We start from the raw sequence: 20,947 nt of genomic DNA, 5'->3' as shown, positions 1-20,947 counted from the left end.
TTTGTGTTTACTGTTTATTCGTGTAAAAGTATAGGTACATCTGATGCAATTATTAACATCCAACACAAGTTTCATGGGCCTGGCATGGCCAAGCGTGTTAAGGCGTGCGATTCATAATCTGAGGGTCGCGGGTTCGCATCCCCGTCGCGTCAAACATGCTCGCCCTCCCAGCCGTGGGGGCGTTATAATGTGACGGTCAATCCCACTATTCGTTGGTAAAAGAGTAGCCCACGAGTTGGTGGTGGGTGGTGATTTCTAGCTGCCTTCCCTCTAGTCTTACACTGCTAAATTAGGGACGGCTAGCACAGATAGCCCTCGAGTAGCTTTGTGCGAAATTCAAAAACAAACAAACACAAGTTTCACGATGCTTATGCTAATGTATTTGTTTTTGTTAACTATCATAATTATGTAAATAATGGATATCAAATGTGTATTTTTGCTTCTCCACTTCTATACTTTAGCAAGTGTTAAAAGTAATATTAGGTAAAACGATACATTACTATCCTATTACAGTGCCTTCATAAATATACAGTATGTTAGGTAAAAATGATTTTGAATATGCAAATCAACAAGTCGCATGCAACCACAGGCAATATATAATTGCTGTGGAACGCCATGTGTAATAACTACATTTTGACGTTCTTTGGCGTTGGGTAAGTATAGAATGGTTATCATCATAAAGAGGATTTCGGGTTCGGGATTTTGAATTTCCAACTCGGGTATACCTCTTGTACTTAAAGAAATTGGAAAACAATGATATAATGGATCAACACTGAGTACCAGGACCATCGAAAACAGACCTCCGATAAGTCTTACCCCAGTTGTGGGAAAGAATGTGTAATGTCTTGAAATTGATGAAAACCTATGAATAAAGATGTCAATAGGAAGAAACCGTTTACGTAATCCAGGAAACGATGCGAAACATAATCGATATAAATCCGTCAAGAAATGAGGATAACAAAGTGTGAGTTCAACAGGATAGCGTTTCCAATCATAAATAAAGCAGCTGGAGAATGAGATGCGCATTTATGTTATTCCATACGGAAAAATGACGAACAAGTTGATAGACGCAGCACCTATGAATGTCGGTACGATTAAAGTGTTGAAACAGGCGCTGGAAGACCGTTTCTCTCACACACCGATGGTTTATAGAAAACAAATAAGAAGGAGTGATGTGCTTTGGTCCTGACAAACTTACAACGGAGCCTTTTGCAAAGGAAACTAAACTTCATGGATATTGTAAAAATGCTCAGTTGTCGGTTAGACTATGACTTGACGTGATGAGGTTCGAAACCCTTTTTATTATATCGTACTCAATATGCATATTTAATACGTAAATCTTTTTTTTAAATAACGATAGAGAGACGAATATGTATTTGTATATTACAAACTGCTAATTACTAAAACTGAACTAATAATAAGGTAACGTATAACACGTATAAGAATTGCGTACATTTAAATTTCATAATAATTGGTATGACCTTGTTCGTAGTTAAGACGTCGTTGCCAGTTATGGTCTCACTTTTTAGTCTTTAATGTATCGGAGGGCTGGCACAGCCAGGTGGATAAAGTACTCGACTCGTAATCTGAGGGTCGCGGGTTCGAATCCCCGTCACACCAAACACGCTCGCCTTTTCAGCCGTGGGGGCGTTATAATGTGACGATCAATTCCACTATTCGTTGGTAAAAGAGTATCCCAAGAGTTGGCGGTGATGACTAGCTTCCTTCCCTCTTGTCTTACACTGCCAAATTAGGGACGGCTAGCACAGATAGCCCTCGAGTAGCTTTGGGCGGAATTCAAAACAAACAAACGTGTCGGAATTACATCATCAACACACGACATGTGCTGGATGAGAAATTCTTGTACAGTCTTTTCTCGAGCCAATGCGACCACAAAACGTGCATAGCCGGAAGATGTTACAAATGCTAGTAATTGTGATTAGTTTGTTCAGTCCAAATAGCAAGTGTGTAATGTTTACATTCGACTGCGACTGACGTGTGGCATATATTTGCGGCAGAAGCTATGAACCAATATCATGGAATCACTTACTGGAATTTAAGCTATTTTTTAAATCGGTTTCAATCAATTTATAATTGATTTTACAATAGGGATATTCGTTAGGATAAACGCTGTTACAGATAAAATAAATATTTCTGTCAGTGTATGTTTGCGTGAGTATATCTGAAGTTTGATTTATTATAGCAAAACCACATCTGGCTATCTGCTGGTCCACCGAGGGGAATCGAACCCCTGATTTTAGCTTTGTAAGTCTGTAAATTTACCGCAGTACTAGCGGAGGACATCTGCGAAGTTATCATTTTACGTTTTCATTTTTTTTTATTCGAGTAAAATACGTTGGAAATTAAAAATACAAATAAAAAAAATTTTAGTTCACGCGTGGGCCCGGTATGGCCAGGTGGGTTAAGACGTTCGACTCGTAATCTGAGGGTCGCGAGTTTGAATCCCCGTCGCACCAAACACGCTCGCCCTTTCAGCCGTGGAGACGTTATAATGTGACGGTCAATCCTACTATTCGTTGGTAAAAGAGTAGCCCAAGAGTTGGCAGTGGGTGGTGATGACTAGCTGCCTTCCCTCTAGTCTTACGCTGCTAAATTAGGGACGACTAGCGCAGATAGCCCTCGTGTAGCGTTGCGCGAAATTAAAAAACAAACAAACAGTTCACGTTTGATACGATAGCTTAAGAATTAAACATTAAAGAAAATATTAAGTACGAGGTAAATCATTCACAGCACATATAATAAATTGAAACAATGCATCTGCAGCAACTTGCTTAAAATCCAAATGTATAAGCTCGATCTCGTCTGTGGTTTATCTTATTATTTCATTGAAAATATTCATGACTTTAAATGTCTGCGTATAAGTAGCTTTCCATCTCAGCACTTAGTAACGTGTATTTTATATTTGTAATAAAAGAAGTACTGAGAAAAATACAATCCAGAGTAATCCTTTCATTACTGAAAGTAAAATACTCTACCTTCTGTACTCCTGCGTTAAGCCTATTACTTTAGTGACACCATAAGAGATTTAATAATCAGTGATGACGAGAAACCCACTTGTTGAGAAATTTATATGCAAAACGGCTCGTTTGGGCTGAAAACACTTTACATAGAAGAGCGAACAACGTTTCGACCTTCTTCGGTCATCGTCAGGTTCACAAAGGTGAACCCGAAGAAGGTCGAAACGTTGTTCGCTCTTCTATGTAAAGTGTTTTCTCAGCCCAAACGAGCCGTTTTTGCATATAAGAGATTTAATTGTGAAATGGCGTTAAGCCTAATGCTTTAGTTACATCATAAGACTATTTTAGTGGTGAGATGGTGTTAAGCCTGATTGTTTAGTTACATCATAAGACTATTTTAGTGGTGAGATGGTGTTAAGCCTGATTGTTTAGTGATACCTTAAGACTTTCAACCGTACGAGATGTTAAGCCTAATGCTTTAGTTACATCATAAGACTATTTTAGTGGTGAGATGGTGTTAAGCCTGATTGTTTAGTGATACCTTAAGACTTTCAACCGTACGAGATGTTAAGCCTAATGCTTTAGTTACATCATAAGACTATTTTAGTGGTGAGATGGTGTTAAGCCTGATTGTTTAGTTACATCATAAGACTATTTTAGTGGTGAGATGGTGTTAAGCCTGATTGTTTAGTTACATCATAAGACTATTTTAGTGGTGAGATGGTGTTAAACCTGATTGTTTAGTTACATCATAAGACTATTTTAGTGGTGAGATGGTGTTAAGCCTGATTGTTTAGTGATAACTTAAGACTTTCAACCGTACGACGATGTTAAGCCTAATGCTTTAGTTATATCATAAGACATTTTTCAGTTGTCAAATGATTCGATTTAACGTTATAGCATTTGAGATGGCACCGAAAGTAGCTTTTAGTTTCTAAGTGCAAAGATTTAGCTACAGTTGACGCAATAGGAAAGTGAAACTTAATACTCCAAATGTCTTTATTTTAATTTGTATCACTCAGTATGTTGTTTATAAGTTCGTCCTGTGTATAAATTTTAGAATTTTTTGTATCATTCTTTCCTAATTAACAAAGACTCCTTAAGACCTTTGTGAGTAAATTAAATATTAACTTCTGGTCAAAGCTGCCTACATAAGTTATAATTAAAAAGAAATACTGTAATGAGTATAGGTACAAAATACAGAATGGTAAAAAATTATCTTTCCTATTTTAAAATCTGATAACTATCTAAGGAACTACAACCATACAGTCTTAACATCGTGTAGCCAAACTCAAAGTCTTTTTTCACTCTAGCAAGTATTATTACCCCGCAAAATGGTAACCCTGCAAGGAAGGGAAGATTTCCCTTATTAACTTGCAGTAACGTAGTAAGTGCTTGTGGTGCAGTGTAATTATAGACGCCACAACAGAAAAGAAGTAGGAGGTATGTTAAGGGTATCGTGGAACGAAAGACCAGGATAACGAACGCTATCTCTTCTGTAGCTGTGGACATATTGCAGTGAATGTGAACTGAAATTAAATATCAGTTACACGTTCTCAGAGCTACTAATGATGCATAGGTAAAAAGGTATTAACATGTCAATAAAAATTGTTTGAGGTTAGTTACAAATTGCTAAAAACTGTATGATTGTATTTCATTAGTAAGCTAATCATCAAATTTTCAAATAGAAAATAATTAATAATTATCCCAGATCTCCAAGACCTAAATCCTGTCCCCGGGAGAGAGAGACCTTCTGTAATCTTATATAGCAAAAACTAGATTGTGTGGTTTATTAGCGACATTCTTGATCTTCATCCCAATGATATTTCCAAGGTTTGGGTAACTTAGGAGATTTAGGTTAGTTTTAATTTGGCTAACAGAAAAATAATCTTTATATCATAAATTATATTAACAATATCACACAATCTAACCAGTACTTTTAACGGAAGTAATTTAAAAAAAGAAACAGATCTTGCTTACAGAACACCCATATAATAGTAGTTTCCTTCATGCAATTTCATAAAATTAATGTTTCTTGAAGACGTGACATCGTTATAAGAAAACAAAAACACCGTAGAAGGCCAATAAACAGCTCTCACAGTGCAACTTTAGAGCAGCTTGGCGTCAGCGATAAATTACTACGACACATTTTACGTCTTAGCTGTAGAATGAGACAGCAGTACAGTACATATAGTATATAAACTGAGGGAATAACAAATAATAACTGAATTATTCAATAAGTAGCAAGAACAATACCGAAACGAAGATAGGATAGTAGTTCTGCTAAGCCTTACTTTGGTTTCCTCTGGCAACGTTTAAGCACACAGCATATACTGAAACGAAGATAGGATAGTAGTTCTGCTAAGCCTTACTTTGGTTCAATCTGGAAACGTTTAAGCACACAGCATATACCGAAACGAAGACAGGATAGTAGTTCTGCTAAGCATTACTTTGGTTTAATCTGGAAACGTTTAAGCACACAGCATATACCAAAACGAAAACAGGATAGTAGTTCTGCTAAGCCTTACTTTGGTTCAATCTGGCAACGTTTAAGCACACAGCATATACCGAAACGAAGACAGGATGGTAGTTCTGCTAAGCCTTACTTTGGTTCAATCTGCAAACGTTTAAGCACACAGCATATACCGAAACGAAGATAGGATAGTGGTTCTGCTAAGCCTTACTGTGGTTCAATCTGGCAACGTTTAAGCACACAGCATATATCGAAACGAAGACAGGATAGTAGCTCTGCTAAGCCTTACTTTGGTTTCCTCTGGCAACGTTTAAGCACACAGCATATACCGAAACGAAGACAGGATAGTAGTTCTGCTAAGCCTTACTTTGGTTCAATCTGGCAACGTTTAAGCACACAGCATATACCGAAACGAAGACAGGATAGTGGTTCTGCTAAGCCTTACTTTGGTTCAATCTGGCAACGTTTAAGCACACAGCATATACCGAAACGAAGACAGGTTAGTAGTTCTGCTAAGCCTTACTTTGGTTCAATCTGGCAACGTTTAAGCACACAGCACGTATGAATTTATAAAACAATATTTTAGTCAGACGTACTTTTATACTTTCAAGATCAAAACAATGTATCAGACTTAACACAGTATTTCATATTAAAAATATTTGTACTAAGGATAAAAAATATTTAAGGCATTCGAACTTACATAAAAATGTATGAGTCCAAGGACGCTAGTGAGAGTTACAGAAGATAAAACGGGTCAAGTCACATTTATAATATGAAAGTCATATTTTTATTGGAGTTAGCTTTCAACTTGCAGCAGGAATAGGTCATTAACCTTAATGATCCAACAGCGAGCTCAAAACTAACCCCAACAGAACTATATATCTTGTATGTATGGCTCGCATATATAAACGTGTTTGTTTCTTTTGGAATTTCGCGCAAAGCTACACGAGGGCTATCTGCGTTATCCGTCCCTAATTTTGCAGTGTAAGACTAGAGGGAAGGCAGCTAGTCATCACCACTCACCGCCAACTCTTGGGCTACTCTTTTACCAATGAATAGTGGGATTAACTGTAAAATTATAACGTCCTCGTGACTGAAAGAAAGAGCGTGTTTGGTGCGACGGGGGTTCGAATCCGCGACCCTCGGATTACGAGTCGAGTGCTTTAATCACCTGGCCAGGCTGGGCCTCACCTTGAAATAAAGTATCTGATGTGGTACTTCGTTTAGAACTAAGCACACAGCTACACAATGGATTATCTGTGCTCTGTCCACCATGGGTATCGAAACCCGATTTTTAGCGGTATGAGTTCGCAGACATACCACTGGGGGGGCGTGTGTGTTCTTATTTTTTATAACAAGGTTGTAACAATAAGAAACGTTTACGTTTGAAGGTTTTAAACTGTACACAAAAGATATATTTTTCTCTTTTATTAACGACTTTTTATATACCGAAAAAAAGGGTTTTTATAGATTAGATTACCAAGAAAAAGACTTCAGTCAATTTGTTTGTGTGTATTTATCTTTATACAACGTGGAAGTAAACTTCACAATGATTTTAAAGCCTCAAAATTTCTATTGTATTAATTATTTGTTTCTTATGTTTTATAAGAAAGCCACATCGGGCTCTCTGGCGTGTCCACTCCGCAGGTCCACCGCTGGGACAGCGGTAAGTCTTCCGATTTACAACGCTAAAATCAGAGATTCGATTCCCCTCGGTGGACACAGCAGACAGCCTGATGTGGCTTTGTTATAAGAAAAGCGTATACATAACTCCACCCGGAGAATTTAACCCTAGATTTTAGCGTTGTAAGTCTGTAAGCCTACCTGTTTCACCAAGGAACAGCAGTTATTACAAAGAAAAACACTTTATTCTTACTAACAACGTATTCTATTAGTAAACACTCCTAGAGGCTCGTAGCAGGCTTACAAACACTAAAAATCGGATCTTGATACCCGTTGTAGGCAGAGCACAAATAGTTCATGGTATAACTTATCAGCAACCAAAGAAGTGTACACACATATATACCAACAATAAAATAATAAAGTAAATTGTCACAACGATGTTTATAGAAACATGTACGTTTGTTTCAATAACATGAAGACCCGGCATGGTCAACGGTTAAAGGTGAATTTTAACAAATTTAATAATTGCCGTAGAAACTGTACTTTGGTTAGATATAATTCCTGTGTGGTTGCCATATTTTTAAACACTTTAGTTTTGAGTAAAAAATGAAACAATATATGCGGGCCCTCGAACTCAAGTTCCTCTCGGTCGTTCGGCTGTTTCCGTGACGTTTTACAACTATGACGTAATAGTTGCCAAACATGCTTCGCTGCGCGCCGACCATTTTGTTCCTTTCAGTGCTGGTGTTTCATGTAAAGCTATTGGTGTTTTCTCGGATTACTTATTTTGTGAGACTATTTTTGTGTGATATTGCTACTTTATGTTTGTTTTATGATAACACGGTTTACTGCGTTGCTTATGGTTGTAAAACGGTTCGGCATCGGGCAATAGCTTCTTTTCGTTTCCGTGCAAGGAGAAGGAACCGGCAAGGTGGCGACAGTGGGTGCGGATGGTCAATAGGAAGAACTGGACTCCTTCACACCAAGCAAAGCTTTGTCGAGATCACTTTGAATGCTCATGTTTTGTGTCGGATCCCACAGTTTTGGATTCCGTTGGTTTCAAACCAGGCAGGTTAAGACTGGAAAAACCATCGGCAGCAGACAGGATCGTCCCCACCATCTTTCTTCGTGTAGAGCTGAGGACTGATCTCAGCCTGCAGCGTACAGGTTCCATCCCTCTGAAGCCATCCTTTGCCATCACGAAAAGAACAAACTTAAAGGTATGTGTGCAGTATAAAGCGATAAACAATAACTAGTATAATATAATAATTTAAAAAGTACCAGTTTTTGAAGAATGTAACTAGACATACACATTTCACATTCATGAGCGTGCTTTGCATTTGTGGCACCTGAAAGTCAGTGAAACCTTGATTTCCTAGTCTAGACAGTGAACAAATTTATCTCAAATAGAGTATATTCCAAGTTTAAAAGCTGGTAGATCATTCTGTAGATGTTTTTGTATCATTTTTACACATGGAAAAGTTTGAAGAATACCATTTTTCAAATGTAACATTTCAAGATAAATTTAAATAAAACTATATCTTGAATATGTTGAAGTAATCAAGCACATGTTATGTATTAAAAAATAAAACATTGTAGACTTGTAAACAATCAAATATAAACTCCATAACATATTTCCATAACTCATCATAATAAAATTAATCTTAACACAGTACTTTGACATTGTCATATTAAATGTAAATCTCATAAACCTCATAAAGCATGTTGTTTCAATATATAATCTTATTTCTTCAGTATCACTCACAGTTCCGCTGCTCTCGCTCGTGGAACTGTTCTCATCACTAGAACTTGTCAGATCTGTGTCAAAAGTAACTGTTCTAGGTTCGTTCAGAGTAGGTTTGAATTGATATGGAGCTACTCAACGCTGTTCAGAACACAAAGTCAAAACAGACTCCGCCTCTGTTTCTCCGTATGCACTGGCCGTGTATATTTACATTCAACGCGCCGGCGTTGGCGGTTTGTTTGGCAACTATTACGTCACAGTACTTTTCCTAGCGGCAAACGTAAAAACTAAAACGTTCGGATTGCCACCCGGAAAGGGCTCTTTCTGCACCAAGTTCTATGTTTCATTTATTAGCACATATGTTTTATAAAAAAATGTGAACCTGCAAAATTAATCATTATGAGTAGTTCTTTTGACTGCAAAGTTTTTTTGTTTTTTTTCGAAATTCACCTTTAAGGCACTCGACTCGTAATCCGAGGGTCGCGGGTTCTAATCGCGATAACACCAAACATGCTCGTCCTTTTATCTATAGTGATCTTATAATGTGACGGCCAATCCCACTATCCGTTGATAGAAGATTAGCCGAAGAGTTGGCAGTGGATGGTAATGACTAGCTGTCTTCCCTCTAGTGTAACATAACAAAATTAGGGACGGCTAGCACAGATAGCCCTCGAGTAGCTTTGTGCGAAATTAAAAAAAAAACAAATTATCAGTACGATACTTTTGCAGCAGTTGGACTATGCGGCCGTATTAGAAACACAAAGATAGCACACAGTCCACCTTAATTTCGAACAGAGGAAAGGCAACTAGTCAGCAGCATTCGTCTCCTATACATTTGTTCTTAAACTAATAGCAAAATTGTCTGTCACTTTTATAACGTTTTCAGAGCTGAGAGTTCAGAAAGATTTCAACGGCATATTACAGGCTCGAACCTTGGTCTCTTTGATATTCATCCCAATTTCCTACCCACTATTCTATGTCCTGTCCTCAACAAATTCCCATAAACAGAACCGTTTTACTGATATAAGCAAGTGATAAAAATAATATTGACATTCGTAGACTGCGTGGATTATTCCTTGACGTAAATAATGCGGTGGTAAGTTGATTAATTTTTCCTTTCTCAGCACTGAGCTTTCTGTGCTGTGTGTGTATATATAGAATATTAATACTCAACACATACACAGTATATATGCTCCGTAGTTTTGATAAAGTTACATGTATGATTACATGTATTCAACCGTTCGTACTCTCAAACCTTCGTATTCGAGCGGAGCATCAGAATTTCTTTTACCCATCGTTCCCGTGCTCGGAAAACTAGCTCCATCAGACCTTCATGTATATTACAGTTCACTTTTCGAATATCGTCAAATGTGTTCGGAGGCGGTGTACAGGGCGTAACTTCCCCCCGTGTTTCGTTCTGCAGATTGTTCTTATCTTTAACCGTGTCGAGCCAAAGTGAGCCTGTTAAATTAATACACGTAACAGTCAAATAGGAAATAGGCACAGAGAACTTTACGGAAGTCTGGCGAACGTTGCGTAAGCGGAACGAGGCTTGCGATGCTGTTAAGCCTAACTGTAGCGGAATGTCAACATTGTTGTGGATGGTACAGTTGAGAATGAACCTTTCGTTTCTTAAAGAGTTGTTAAACAGCTATTCTGGAAAACAAGCAGCTAGAGTTGACATATTTTAATGGGTTTTGATGGTATAACTAAGATCACAATGGAGACTAGGAAAATGTCATTCCCTGCAAACGTTTATTTACCTCGGTCAACTTTGACGGTTCCTGACAGGTCTTCCCTGGACGTGCAGGCAGCAAAACTATTCCGGGTACGCTCGGAAGAGAGGTAAGACGTTTTGAAACACGTTGAATCACAAATGTTTTATAACAATACGTTAAGTGCCAAGTATTTACAGAAGTTAGGGTTAGCAGTGTATGTGTATTATAAAGAACTAAAACTTCGAAGTAAGACGTGTACGGCTCCTTAGAAATTCAAAATAAGACGTTCTAAAAGGTAGAATTATTAATACGGATTACGAACTTTAATTTCGAGAAAACAAAAATCGTTTACTGAAAGTAGGGTTAGCAACATGATATGAACTGTGACTTAATAGAATATTCCTTACAATTCTCACCTTGTAATATAAATTATTATTATAACCTTACCTAGTAATTTTAGGATATAAAGAGCACTCGATTTGAAAATAGTGTTTCATTAGTTGATCAGTTGATGAGCTTCGCGTGACTGAGTTGAAGAATCACCACCGAGCAGTTAGTTGTTTTGTTCTTGGCTAGTTGTTTTCACGCAAGCCTAATTCGTTCTTTTAAAAACATACCTGTGAAATTACGTACAAGATAAATACTGTAACGTATGTACAGAAGATTACAGAATAAATTATTTGCAGTGTGAAGTGAGTTTATTTGGTAGGATATACAAATCTCTAAATTTGTAATAAAGCAAGATTTAACACTTTTTGTATCCGAAAAGAAACAACAACAAACATTAGCATTTTCACACTCGCTTATATTCCGTAATAATATTTTCACTTTCTGTCACGAAAATGAAATTTTGGTGACGTTTTTTGGCAGTAAAAGTTTTCTATTAAATTATTTATCTCTCCAAGATGGTTGTAATAATGTTTCTTAATGATGTAGTATTTTTACTAAGAAATGTTTATTTTGAAAGCTTTTGATGTCTCGTAAAGATAGAAGTTTCTTCTAATAACGGGTAGATTTGAAAGTGCTGGTATCATAACTTCATAGTAGGGTTACTGTATTTTCTCGTAGCAAAGCCACAGAGGGCTACCTGCTGAGTGCAGCGAGGGGAATCGAACCCCTGATTTTAGCGTTGTAAATCCGTAATCTTACCGCTGTAACAGGGTTTTTACCTAAACCATTGTGATAAAACTGTCACGTATTGATAACGGGCTAACACTTTCTCTGACGAATCGATCATCTCACACCAGAAGTTAACGCGATTGAATAGTTTCGTAATATAAGTTGATACTGCTATATTAATCGTTCAGTGTAATTTGAAAGTGGTTTCAATATCGAAAAAATTTACAAAATACTTTTCGTTAGAAATCATTACCTTAGATTACAAATATTGTCTCTAAATGAAAGTGGATACGTGTCAATGTTTATACTGTCTGTAAATGAAAGAGGCACGTGTTGTTGTTTGTACTTTCTCTAAATGAAAGTGGATGCGTGTCGATGTTCATACTGTTGTTTCAAAAGAAGGTAAGATCCGCTAGATGAGATCACGAGTTTGTAGGATTGTAACTGGATTTTCAGCACACCTCTAGTGAATATGATGTGTTTATGTGTTTATTAAACGTGTTATTTCACACAGCTACAGCGTGAGTAACGTCTAACCTTTATAAGTTGACTAATAAGGCTTAGAAACAAGGTGAAAATGAATTTTATACCTTGTACGGTGTTGAACTTTATCAAAGAAATGAAGATACACAAAATATTCTATCTAGATTTCACTGGCTGCTTAATAAATTTTTTCCTTTTAATCATTCAGTAAATGATTGAATTATTAATTAATTATTCCCAACTTAATTTTATTACTTATATTCTCTCAGTGTTTAATTCAGTTTTAGGAAGTCATTGAATTGTTGTAAATGGTTCAGAGGACGGTTACTAAAATGGTCCTTTGGATGGAGAGATTGTTATATCGAGAAATATAAAGATTATTGTTTTTCTCTTGAAGAAAGAAGAGTTAGAATTCACTTGTTCAGTGCCGTAGACGAGATAACTCTTCCAAGCCGATCGGTAACACAGTGCCACGGACGAGTTAATTCGTTCTCAATAATACCTAACTTCAACGCTAGATATCAGCACCATACATGCATTTGACCTACTAACAAATTGTTTCACTTTCGATCCAAAATGGCGTAACGAAAAAAGTTACAAAATGAAAAAACATTAGAGTTGTATTGTAGCAGTTGAAATACTTGGTAGTCAACAGGTTAATCTGATGGAAGCGTTGAAGGTTGGGAAATGAACTGATAATGTTGATATATCAACATTTTTCATACCTAAGAGCGAGGTGTACAGAACTCGGGGACACAAACCGTTTTAGGCAAGGCACAAGCCTTCTTTCGCTAAGACAGTTTTACTTCTCAAATAAAATGGTTCGCCTTTGGGATGGGTTATCTTTGGATATTGTGGGAGCAGTAAATTTGGGTGAATTTAAAAGAACGCTTAATAGATATTTTAAAGATAATGGCTGCCTTTAATTATTTTAAAAAAACTAGTTAGGCTTAGGTGATTAAAAGTATGGCGTTATTTGTTTCAGTTGTCCAATATTTACCATAAATTTCGATTTTTCGTCGCTTAACACCGGTTCTCGAGAGACAAGTATTCATACAGCGTGTGTAAACTTTCGAGAGTTTTGTAATGGTTCCATCTGTCATCCTACCTTAAATCCTGATATTATAGTAAATACGGTTTCATTATTATTATTACAAATTCAATACAGTCGTCTAAAAAGATGCCCTTTTAACAAATCACCATCAAACATAAGCTTGGCCGTATAATAGTTTCTTTAAGCAAGATGTATGATGCTTTGTTGTTTCCAAAAGTCCCTAATGTCAGCACATTCTATTAAAACAAGACGTCTGTGTTTTTCCTAACGAAAGAAGGCTGAATACAAACACCTTGATTGAAGTGCCAATCGAAAGAAGTGATTAACAATAGCAGTTAACTCTGTTTGTACTAGGAAGCTAAGCACTAAGAAAACTTACTCGTGTGTAAATGGCGGATCAGGTATCATAGATGAATGGTGAAGTGTGGCTGTCGCAATACATACGAATTGAGTCAAATTATAAGGCTTATTATTGTCTGTTCTAGAACTGAAACGTTTACAGAAGTGGCAAATGGTTGTTGAGATGGAAACAAAGATGGCAGCGGGTAAAATATTTTCTTTTTACAGTTTCTCGGAAAGCATGCTTTAGGTTTAAAGTCCCAAGCGAAATTAGTGAAGTAATAACAGAAATCAACAAGAAACTTCAAGGTTCTTTTAAACAGAAGATGCTCGAATCTCCGTCACACTAAACATGCTTGTCATTTCAGCATTATAATGTGACGGTCAATCCCACTATTCGTTGGAAAAAGTAACTCAAAAGTTGGTGGTGATGACTAGCTGCCTTCCTTCTAGTCTTACAGTGCTAAATTGAGGACGGCTAGCGCAGATAGCCCTCATGTAACTTTGCTCAAAAATTCAAATCAAACAAACAAACAAACAGAGAATGCTCAGAAGATGTTTTACTGATGCTCTGGCCAAAATAAAAAATAATAATATTGTAATAATTATTGAGGCACTGAGTAAAGAAGTAATAAACATCAGTAATACCTACCTTATCTTCTGAGCATGCGCAGAGTGGAAATGTCTGGAGTTTTTAGTACACATAATTTTTTAACCTATAGAATGCACTTGCTTGCTAGTTTGACCAGTAATATTCTTTACTTGTTTTGGTGACGCTTGGCACGTGCCACAGTATCTACGTCATACTATTACTGGAAATCATTAGTATTACTCCTTATTGTCTCCTCTTATGCCTAACTTTTATCATACTGTATTTCCCTATTTCGTATTAGTAACTGACATTGGGTCCCTATTGCTTTATGAACCCTTTTATCAGCAAAGATTTCCAAAGGTATTTCTACCTTTCCCTAGTCTTTCCCGGAGCACCCTACTAAAGAAAGATTCATATGTTATACACATAGATACTGACCAGTCATGTTCAAGAATTATCTGTTGCATTGAAAACATACCTACTTCTTGGGATCTTTAAATTATCGACTTGCTATGGAAATATATAATTCAACATCGCCACTGGGTCACTCCAGAGGACACTGACACAGGTTTACTCATGACCGTAACTCACCAAAGAACACCCACACAAAGTCACTTCACAGAGCATCCGATAACAAAACACTGGCAGCTACTTTCACAGTAACCACGGAACGATGACATAAAACAACGTTCACTCTAAACGGGGAATAACGTGTTATTGTTTACTTCATGTTGATAAACATGAAAATAACGTTTGAACAACAGGGCGAATATTTCGTTGAAACACAAAAAGTTAGGAAAATGTCTAAAACATTTAACCATAAACTTATTCCCATAAACATAATGAATCGTTCTGAAATAACCTGATTTCAATATATTTATTGGTCTGTCTGATATCGGAAGTATTTAACAGGAATGTGCAAATTAATCTGAATTTTACTAACGACTGGGTATAAAGTCACGTGATAAACGTAAAGATTGAACACATTTTTTCCCTTTCTAACGATTGGGTATAAAGTCACGTGATAAACGTAAAGATTGAACGCATTTTTTCCCTCTAACGATTGGGTATAAAGTCACGTGATAAATGTAAAGATTGAACACATTTTTTTCCTCTGACGATTGGGTATAAAGTCACGTGATAAATGTAAAGATTGAACACATTTTTTCCCTCTCTAACGACTGGGTATAAAGTCACGTGATAAATGTAAAGATTGAACACATTTTTTCCCTCTCTAACGATTGGGTATAAAGTCACGTGATAAATGTAAAGATTGAACACATTTTTTCCCTCTCTAACGATTGGGTATAAAGTCACGTGATAAATGTAAAGATTGAACACATTTTTCCCTCTAACGACTGGGTATAAAGTCACGTGATAAATGTAAAGATTGAACATATTTTTTCCCTCTCTAACGACTGGGTATAAAGTCACGTGATAAATGTAAAGATTGAACACATTTTTTCCCTCTCTAACGACTGGGTATAAAGTCACGTGATAAATGTAAAGATTGAACACATTTTTTCCCTTTCTAACGACTGGGTATAAAGTCACGTGATAAATGTAAAGATTGAACACATTTTTTCCCTCTCTAACGACTGGGTATAAAGTCACGTGATAAACGTAAAGATTGAACACATTTTTTCCCTCTCTAACGACTGGGTATAAAGTCACGTGATAAATGTAAAGATTGAACACATTTTTTCCCTTTCTAACGACTGGGTATAAAGTCACGTGATAAATGTAAAGATTGAACACATTTTTTCCCTCTCAACGACTGGCCAGAAGTAATACCTCATACTGAGACATGATGGAATCTGTCTTTTTTAAGGTGAGGATATCCCTCACACACTGTTTGTCACTCGTGGTTCTACTGATAAGTTCCTTGATGAACTTGTCTGTGACTGTCCTCTAGATCTATTGATACCATTGCAGGTTATATTCTATTGTGCAGTTGCCATAGATTGTCATTGTAAGTAGCAAGATTCTTTGCCCCAATCCTCTTTCGAGCCTTCAATTTAACCTAATGGGTTGCGTGGTTCTTGATAATATCAAGTCGACGATACAACTCACAGACGACTGTATCCTACCCCTTTTGTTGCTCTCAATTAGATGTTCATAAATATTCATAGCTGAACTATCCAGGCTTAGAATCATACATTGAACTGACTGAACCTGAGTCCAGGCTGTTTGTTACCTGCCTGAAATTTTTCAAGTTCTTCTTTCTGCACATTGGAATGGCATGTGCATTGTCCTGCTCACATGGACAAAGAAAACCCTTCCTCAAAGGTCTTCAGCCAATATCTGAATGAGGTGCCATCAATGTAGCATGTGCTGAGTGATAGACGTAGTCGAGGATTCTGAAACACAAAGAGCTAACCATTCCCGGATCCAAGATGGCACGAATGTTAGGATGGCACGACTATTAGCTGCTTACAGCAAATAATCACACAGCTCTGCTCGATCACAGGTTTCGTCAAGAGATACAGGTTTAGTAAGGGAAACCTTCCAGTTTGGAGATACTCACAGACTTTATCCCATGGTTGTTAGGGAAACAGCACTGATTGGCAGATGTTGTCTGATTCAGTGACACTTGTAGTCTTTCTCAGCTGATCGTCACTGGTCTGGTTTAGAGCTAATACTGTAGTACTTTAGCTGGTATCAGACTCGGAGTCCTATAGAAACCATTTCGAGTGCCATTGGACTCACAAAACACTAGTCCACGTCGATGATCCGCAGTTGTTCTCACTTTCATTGTGCCAAGATCAATCCTCCAGGGAAAGATAAAATCATCTGGTCAAGGTGTTTCGGACACGAACACCTCTTCCTGACATGGCGAAAGTCTTATGTCCAGGAAAGGACTTCTTCCAGACTCCCTTTTAGGACCGTCTTTCTCTGGCAACAAGCTCTTCCTGTTATGTTACTTAAAAAAAATTAGAATCGTTCATTTAAACACGCATAACTCAAGAATTAAAATAATGGCCAATAATGGAAAATATCCCAGAAAGTACTGATGACGACAACACCAGAACTACTTCTTCATATTCACTTGTATCCTAGGGTAACTCGATTTTCGTGCAAACATGATATAGTTCCACTAAATAACTAGCTGATAGAGCAGAAAATCTGCGATTTAAACCCGGGAACAACTATTATTTGTGGTACAACAACAAAAGTAGTGTGTGTGTGTGTGTGTACTTACGTGGGCGGCCCGGCATGGCCAAGCGTGTTAAGGCGTACGACTCGTAACTCTGAGGGTTGCGGGTTCGCATCCCCGTCGCGCCAAACATGCTCGCCCTTTTAGCCGTGGGGGCGTTTTAATGTGACGGTCAATCCCACTATTCGTTGGTAAAAGAGTAGTTCAAGAGTTGGCGGTGGGTGGTGATGACTAGCTGCCTTACGTCCGGTTTTACACTGATAAATTATGGACAGGTAGCCCTCGCGAAATTCATAAAACAAACAAACTTACGTGGGCACAGAGCTGATCGCCTCTTCTGAATTAGTAAACGTGTTTGTTGGCAGTTTTCTTTATCTCGAGATAAAACTTGGCCAAACTGTTTTATTTCAGAATCCAGGTGAAAGTTGAAACGTGTAGCTGGAGTTTCGTATCAATAGATAACAGCAACCCTATTCAATTGCGATGAACGTTCCTTCGTGATTGGTTCGTTCTCTCACAGCATTAGCTGGCTGCAACATACAGATATTACCCACTGCCACTAAAGGACGCTGCTGTTATAAACCTATTCTAAACATAGGGCGAAATTGCAGCAATGTCTTCGAGGACAAGATAAATATTATGTGCAATAGAGAACTAAGGACAACTAGGACTATTTCAGTGATTTTATAAACAACGTGTTTATGGTAAAGCTGTACAGAAGTAGATCATTTTAAAAAACAACCCATATTAGTAAAAGATGGTGCAAAACAATGCCCGCATATCACACATTTAGGTGTCTTTGAACTTGCACAAGTTTTACTAAAACTAAACTAAACTAACGTGGCAGGGGTTCAGTTTAGAGAAAGAGAAATCCGAAGAGTTCTCTCTCCAACTGGGGTGTTCAGGAACTTTGTAGTTCCTCTTCGTCCCCTTTCGTGAATTGTTATTAGGATTAAGTGGTGGGTTTTTTTTTTTATTATTATTATTTTAATAAATTAATTATCGTTATTATTCTTGACTTTTTGGGTGGGGAATGTCTCACTAAATGGTCTTTTGGGTGGAGGCAAAGGTAGCAGTGGAAAGAAGGAAAGGTCGGGACCTGTCTCGAAAAGAAAAAGTTGGGTAGATGTGAACATGAATGTAATTCATTCAAGTTTAGATCAAACCAAACGGCCCGATTCTGGGTCTGGCAAAAAGGGGTTGCCTGGGCTGGGATCTAGAAATCCAATGCCTGAAGATTTTGATGTGGGGGGGGAAACGGGAGTACCCCGATAAAACCCACTTTCACACGACAGGCGCCGAAAGTTTTGCCTGTCGTGTGCCCTGTACCTGAAAAAAAAAGGAATTCATGTTAATAACATAGTTTTTATGTATTTAAACTCTTTGTTGAGTGGATTGTGATTCTTGAAATATGTTGTATGGTGATATGTATTTTGTTGGTGCACTTGATAATTTGTGTAGTGATGCCGTTAGTTTGTTTCTGTTTTCTGCTTTTCGATAATATTTCATAGAAAGTTCTGTTATTCTATCTCTTATAGTTGGTAAATTACTAATTTGGTGTAGATAATTTGTTGGTGTAAAGATGGTAAACTGAATGCGGATTTTAATATTTTGTTTTGTTGCACTTGGATTTTTTGGAGTGTGTTGTTTGACATATTGTATGTTACTTGACATCCGTACTCTATTAGTGGACGGATGTAAGCCTATGTATATTTGTATAATGGTGTTCGGTGCGCATTTAGATTGTTTACCAGTTATAGTCTTTAGATATGAAATCCTTTTCTTATTGATGAGTGTATATTGTTTATGTGTTTTTTCCATGTTAGTTTTGTGTCGAAAGTGACGCCAAGGAATGTGATGTTTTGCTCATGTTGATGGTTGTGTTTCCAAGTGATAGATTTATTTTTCTAGATTTTTTCTTTGCTTCTTTAGTTTTCTATAGAAGGTGATTGCTTGTGTTTTTTGTCGGATTTAACACGACCCTCCACTTGTTGCTCCATGTTGAGACGTTGTTTAGTGATTCTTGTACGCGAGACATGGCCATTACTGGGTTTCTGGAGGTGCTCCAGATTGCGATGTCATCTGCGTATTGTGAATTGTGTGTGTATGTTAGATTTGGAAAAGGTATGTCACTGACGAAAATTATGTAAAGAAGTGGAGAGAGGACTGATCCTTGGGGCACTCCTGCCGTTATATTAAATAATTTGGATATGGTTTTATTGACTTTTACTTGTGCTGTTCTATTGGTTAAAATTTGAAATCCATTTAACTATCGTAGGATTTATTTGTAGGTGGTTTAGTTTGTATATGATGGCATTGTGCCAAACGCTGTCGAATGCTTTTTTGACATCTAGGAATACCCCGATGGTTACTTGATTGTTGTTGTAAGCTTTGTATATTGATTCGGTGAGTCGTGTGAGATGATCTGTTGTTTGTCTATTTTTTCTGGAGGCATTTTGAGATTCTGGAAGGATGTTGTTTGATTCGCAAAAATGGAGGAGCACAAGTTTTTATTTCTTATAATGCATTTATGCCAGAAATCTGAAACGCCCATGTGGTTGAGCTATCATTTTTTTTTCTCAAATATTTACCCACTTAACGTAATAACTGAATATTTAACAACGTTAAGAAAGAAAGAGCAATTATATTTCAGAAGAATATGAAAATTATCAGAACTCTTAATGAGAACTGATTTAGTAAACAGCTTATAATAAACAAGAAACGGTAAGTAGTAAATTGTCTTGGTGATCTAGGAAGGTCAAAACGTTGTTCTCTCCTTATCAGTAAAAGTGTTAATATCCATACCAGCCGTTCTGAGATACATTTTTATTTCGAGTGGGTTTCTCGTCATCAAGAAGAGATAATGTGTTGAACGTTTTCACGTGAACTATTTCTACGTTTGTAGGTATATCATGTTTAGATTATAACAAATTTACAGCAAAAAATATTTAGCCTGTGTCCAGAAATACCGTATAAAAGATATGTGCGGTTTTAATATACCACATTTTATGTCACGTGTAAGCTCTACTGACAATACAAGAACTCGGTAGGCTGAACAATGTCGTAACAATGCTTGTTACATCAAATAGAAATATTATCCTAAAATAAATACTTCATCAGTTATTCCAGAATATTCTACGGAATAATAATCACCCACCAAAAATGTTTTTCATAGAAATACGGGAAAAACTAAGAAGCCAAGGTCACGTGCTACTAAAAATAGGGAGACATTACAACCTACAAGTTCAAGGATTGTGTTGAACGCTTTGTACGTGTCTCAAAAAACAAGAAATGAAAGTATTTCTTTGACAACAACGTATAGGTGCCAAAGATTTATAACTGAAGTAAGTGTTATTTAGATTTTGTGAACTGAAATAGATATAAAATTAGTTTTTGTTTTCATTTAGTAGTTCTGATTGATGATTTAAATAAAATCGATCTTTGAACCTTATGATGTGCAATGATAGTTTAACAGCTACTTTACTAATATTTCGTTTTTATGTTAAGATATCTTTCGAGGAAAATGTGATACATATCTTCTACGCGCCGTCTAGTGGCCGAACAGTAACGTTGCAGGCTTGCGACGCTAGAAGCAGAGTTTCGATAGCCGTGGTAGAAAGTGAATAGACAGCCCACTCTGTATCCATATTCATTGTGCTTGGGACAG

General features: G+C 37.1%; 1 protein-coding gene across 3 annotated transcripts in view; it reads left to right on the top strand.

Moving 5' to 3' along the window:
• The window catches only part of LOC143228826 (potassium channel subfamily T member 2-like), a 188,686-nt gene that overhangs the window by 19,882 nt on the left and 147,857 nt on the right, over positions 1 to 20,947 (top strand). For 2 of the 3 annotated variants that reach the window (XM_076460204.1, XM_076460203.1), the window contains exon 1: positions 10,164 to 10,663. The exons of the other annotated variant lie outside the window; for it this stretch is intronic. In XM_076460204.1, coding sequence (XP_076316319.1) covers positions 10,509 to 10,663 — 155 coding nt within the window. In that variant the 5' untranslated portion in view covers positions 10,164 to 10,508. Of the gene's footprint in view, positions 1 to 10,163; positions 10,664 to 20,947 lie in introns of those variants that run through there. 3 annotated transcript variants of the gene reach the window in all.

The sequence above is a fragment of the Tachypleus tridentatus genome, chromosome 10 (assembly GCF_004210375.1).
Source record: "Tachypleus tridentatus isolate NWPU-2018 chromosome 10, ASM421037v1, whole genome shotgun sequence".
Lineage (NCBI taxonomy): Eukaryota > Metazoa > Arthropoda > Merostomata > Xiphosura > Limulidae > Tachypleus > Tachypleus tridentatus.
This window is presented reverse-complemented; position numbering and strand designations above follow the sequence as displayed.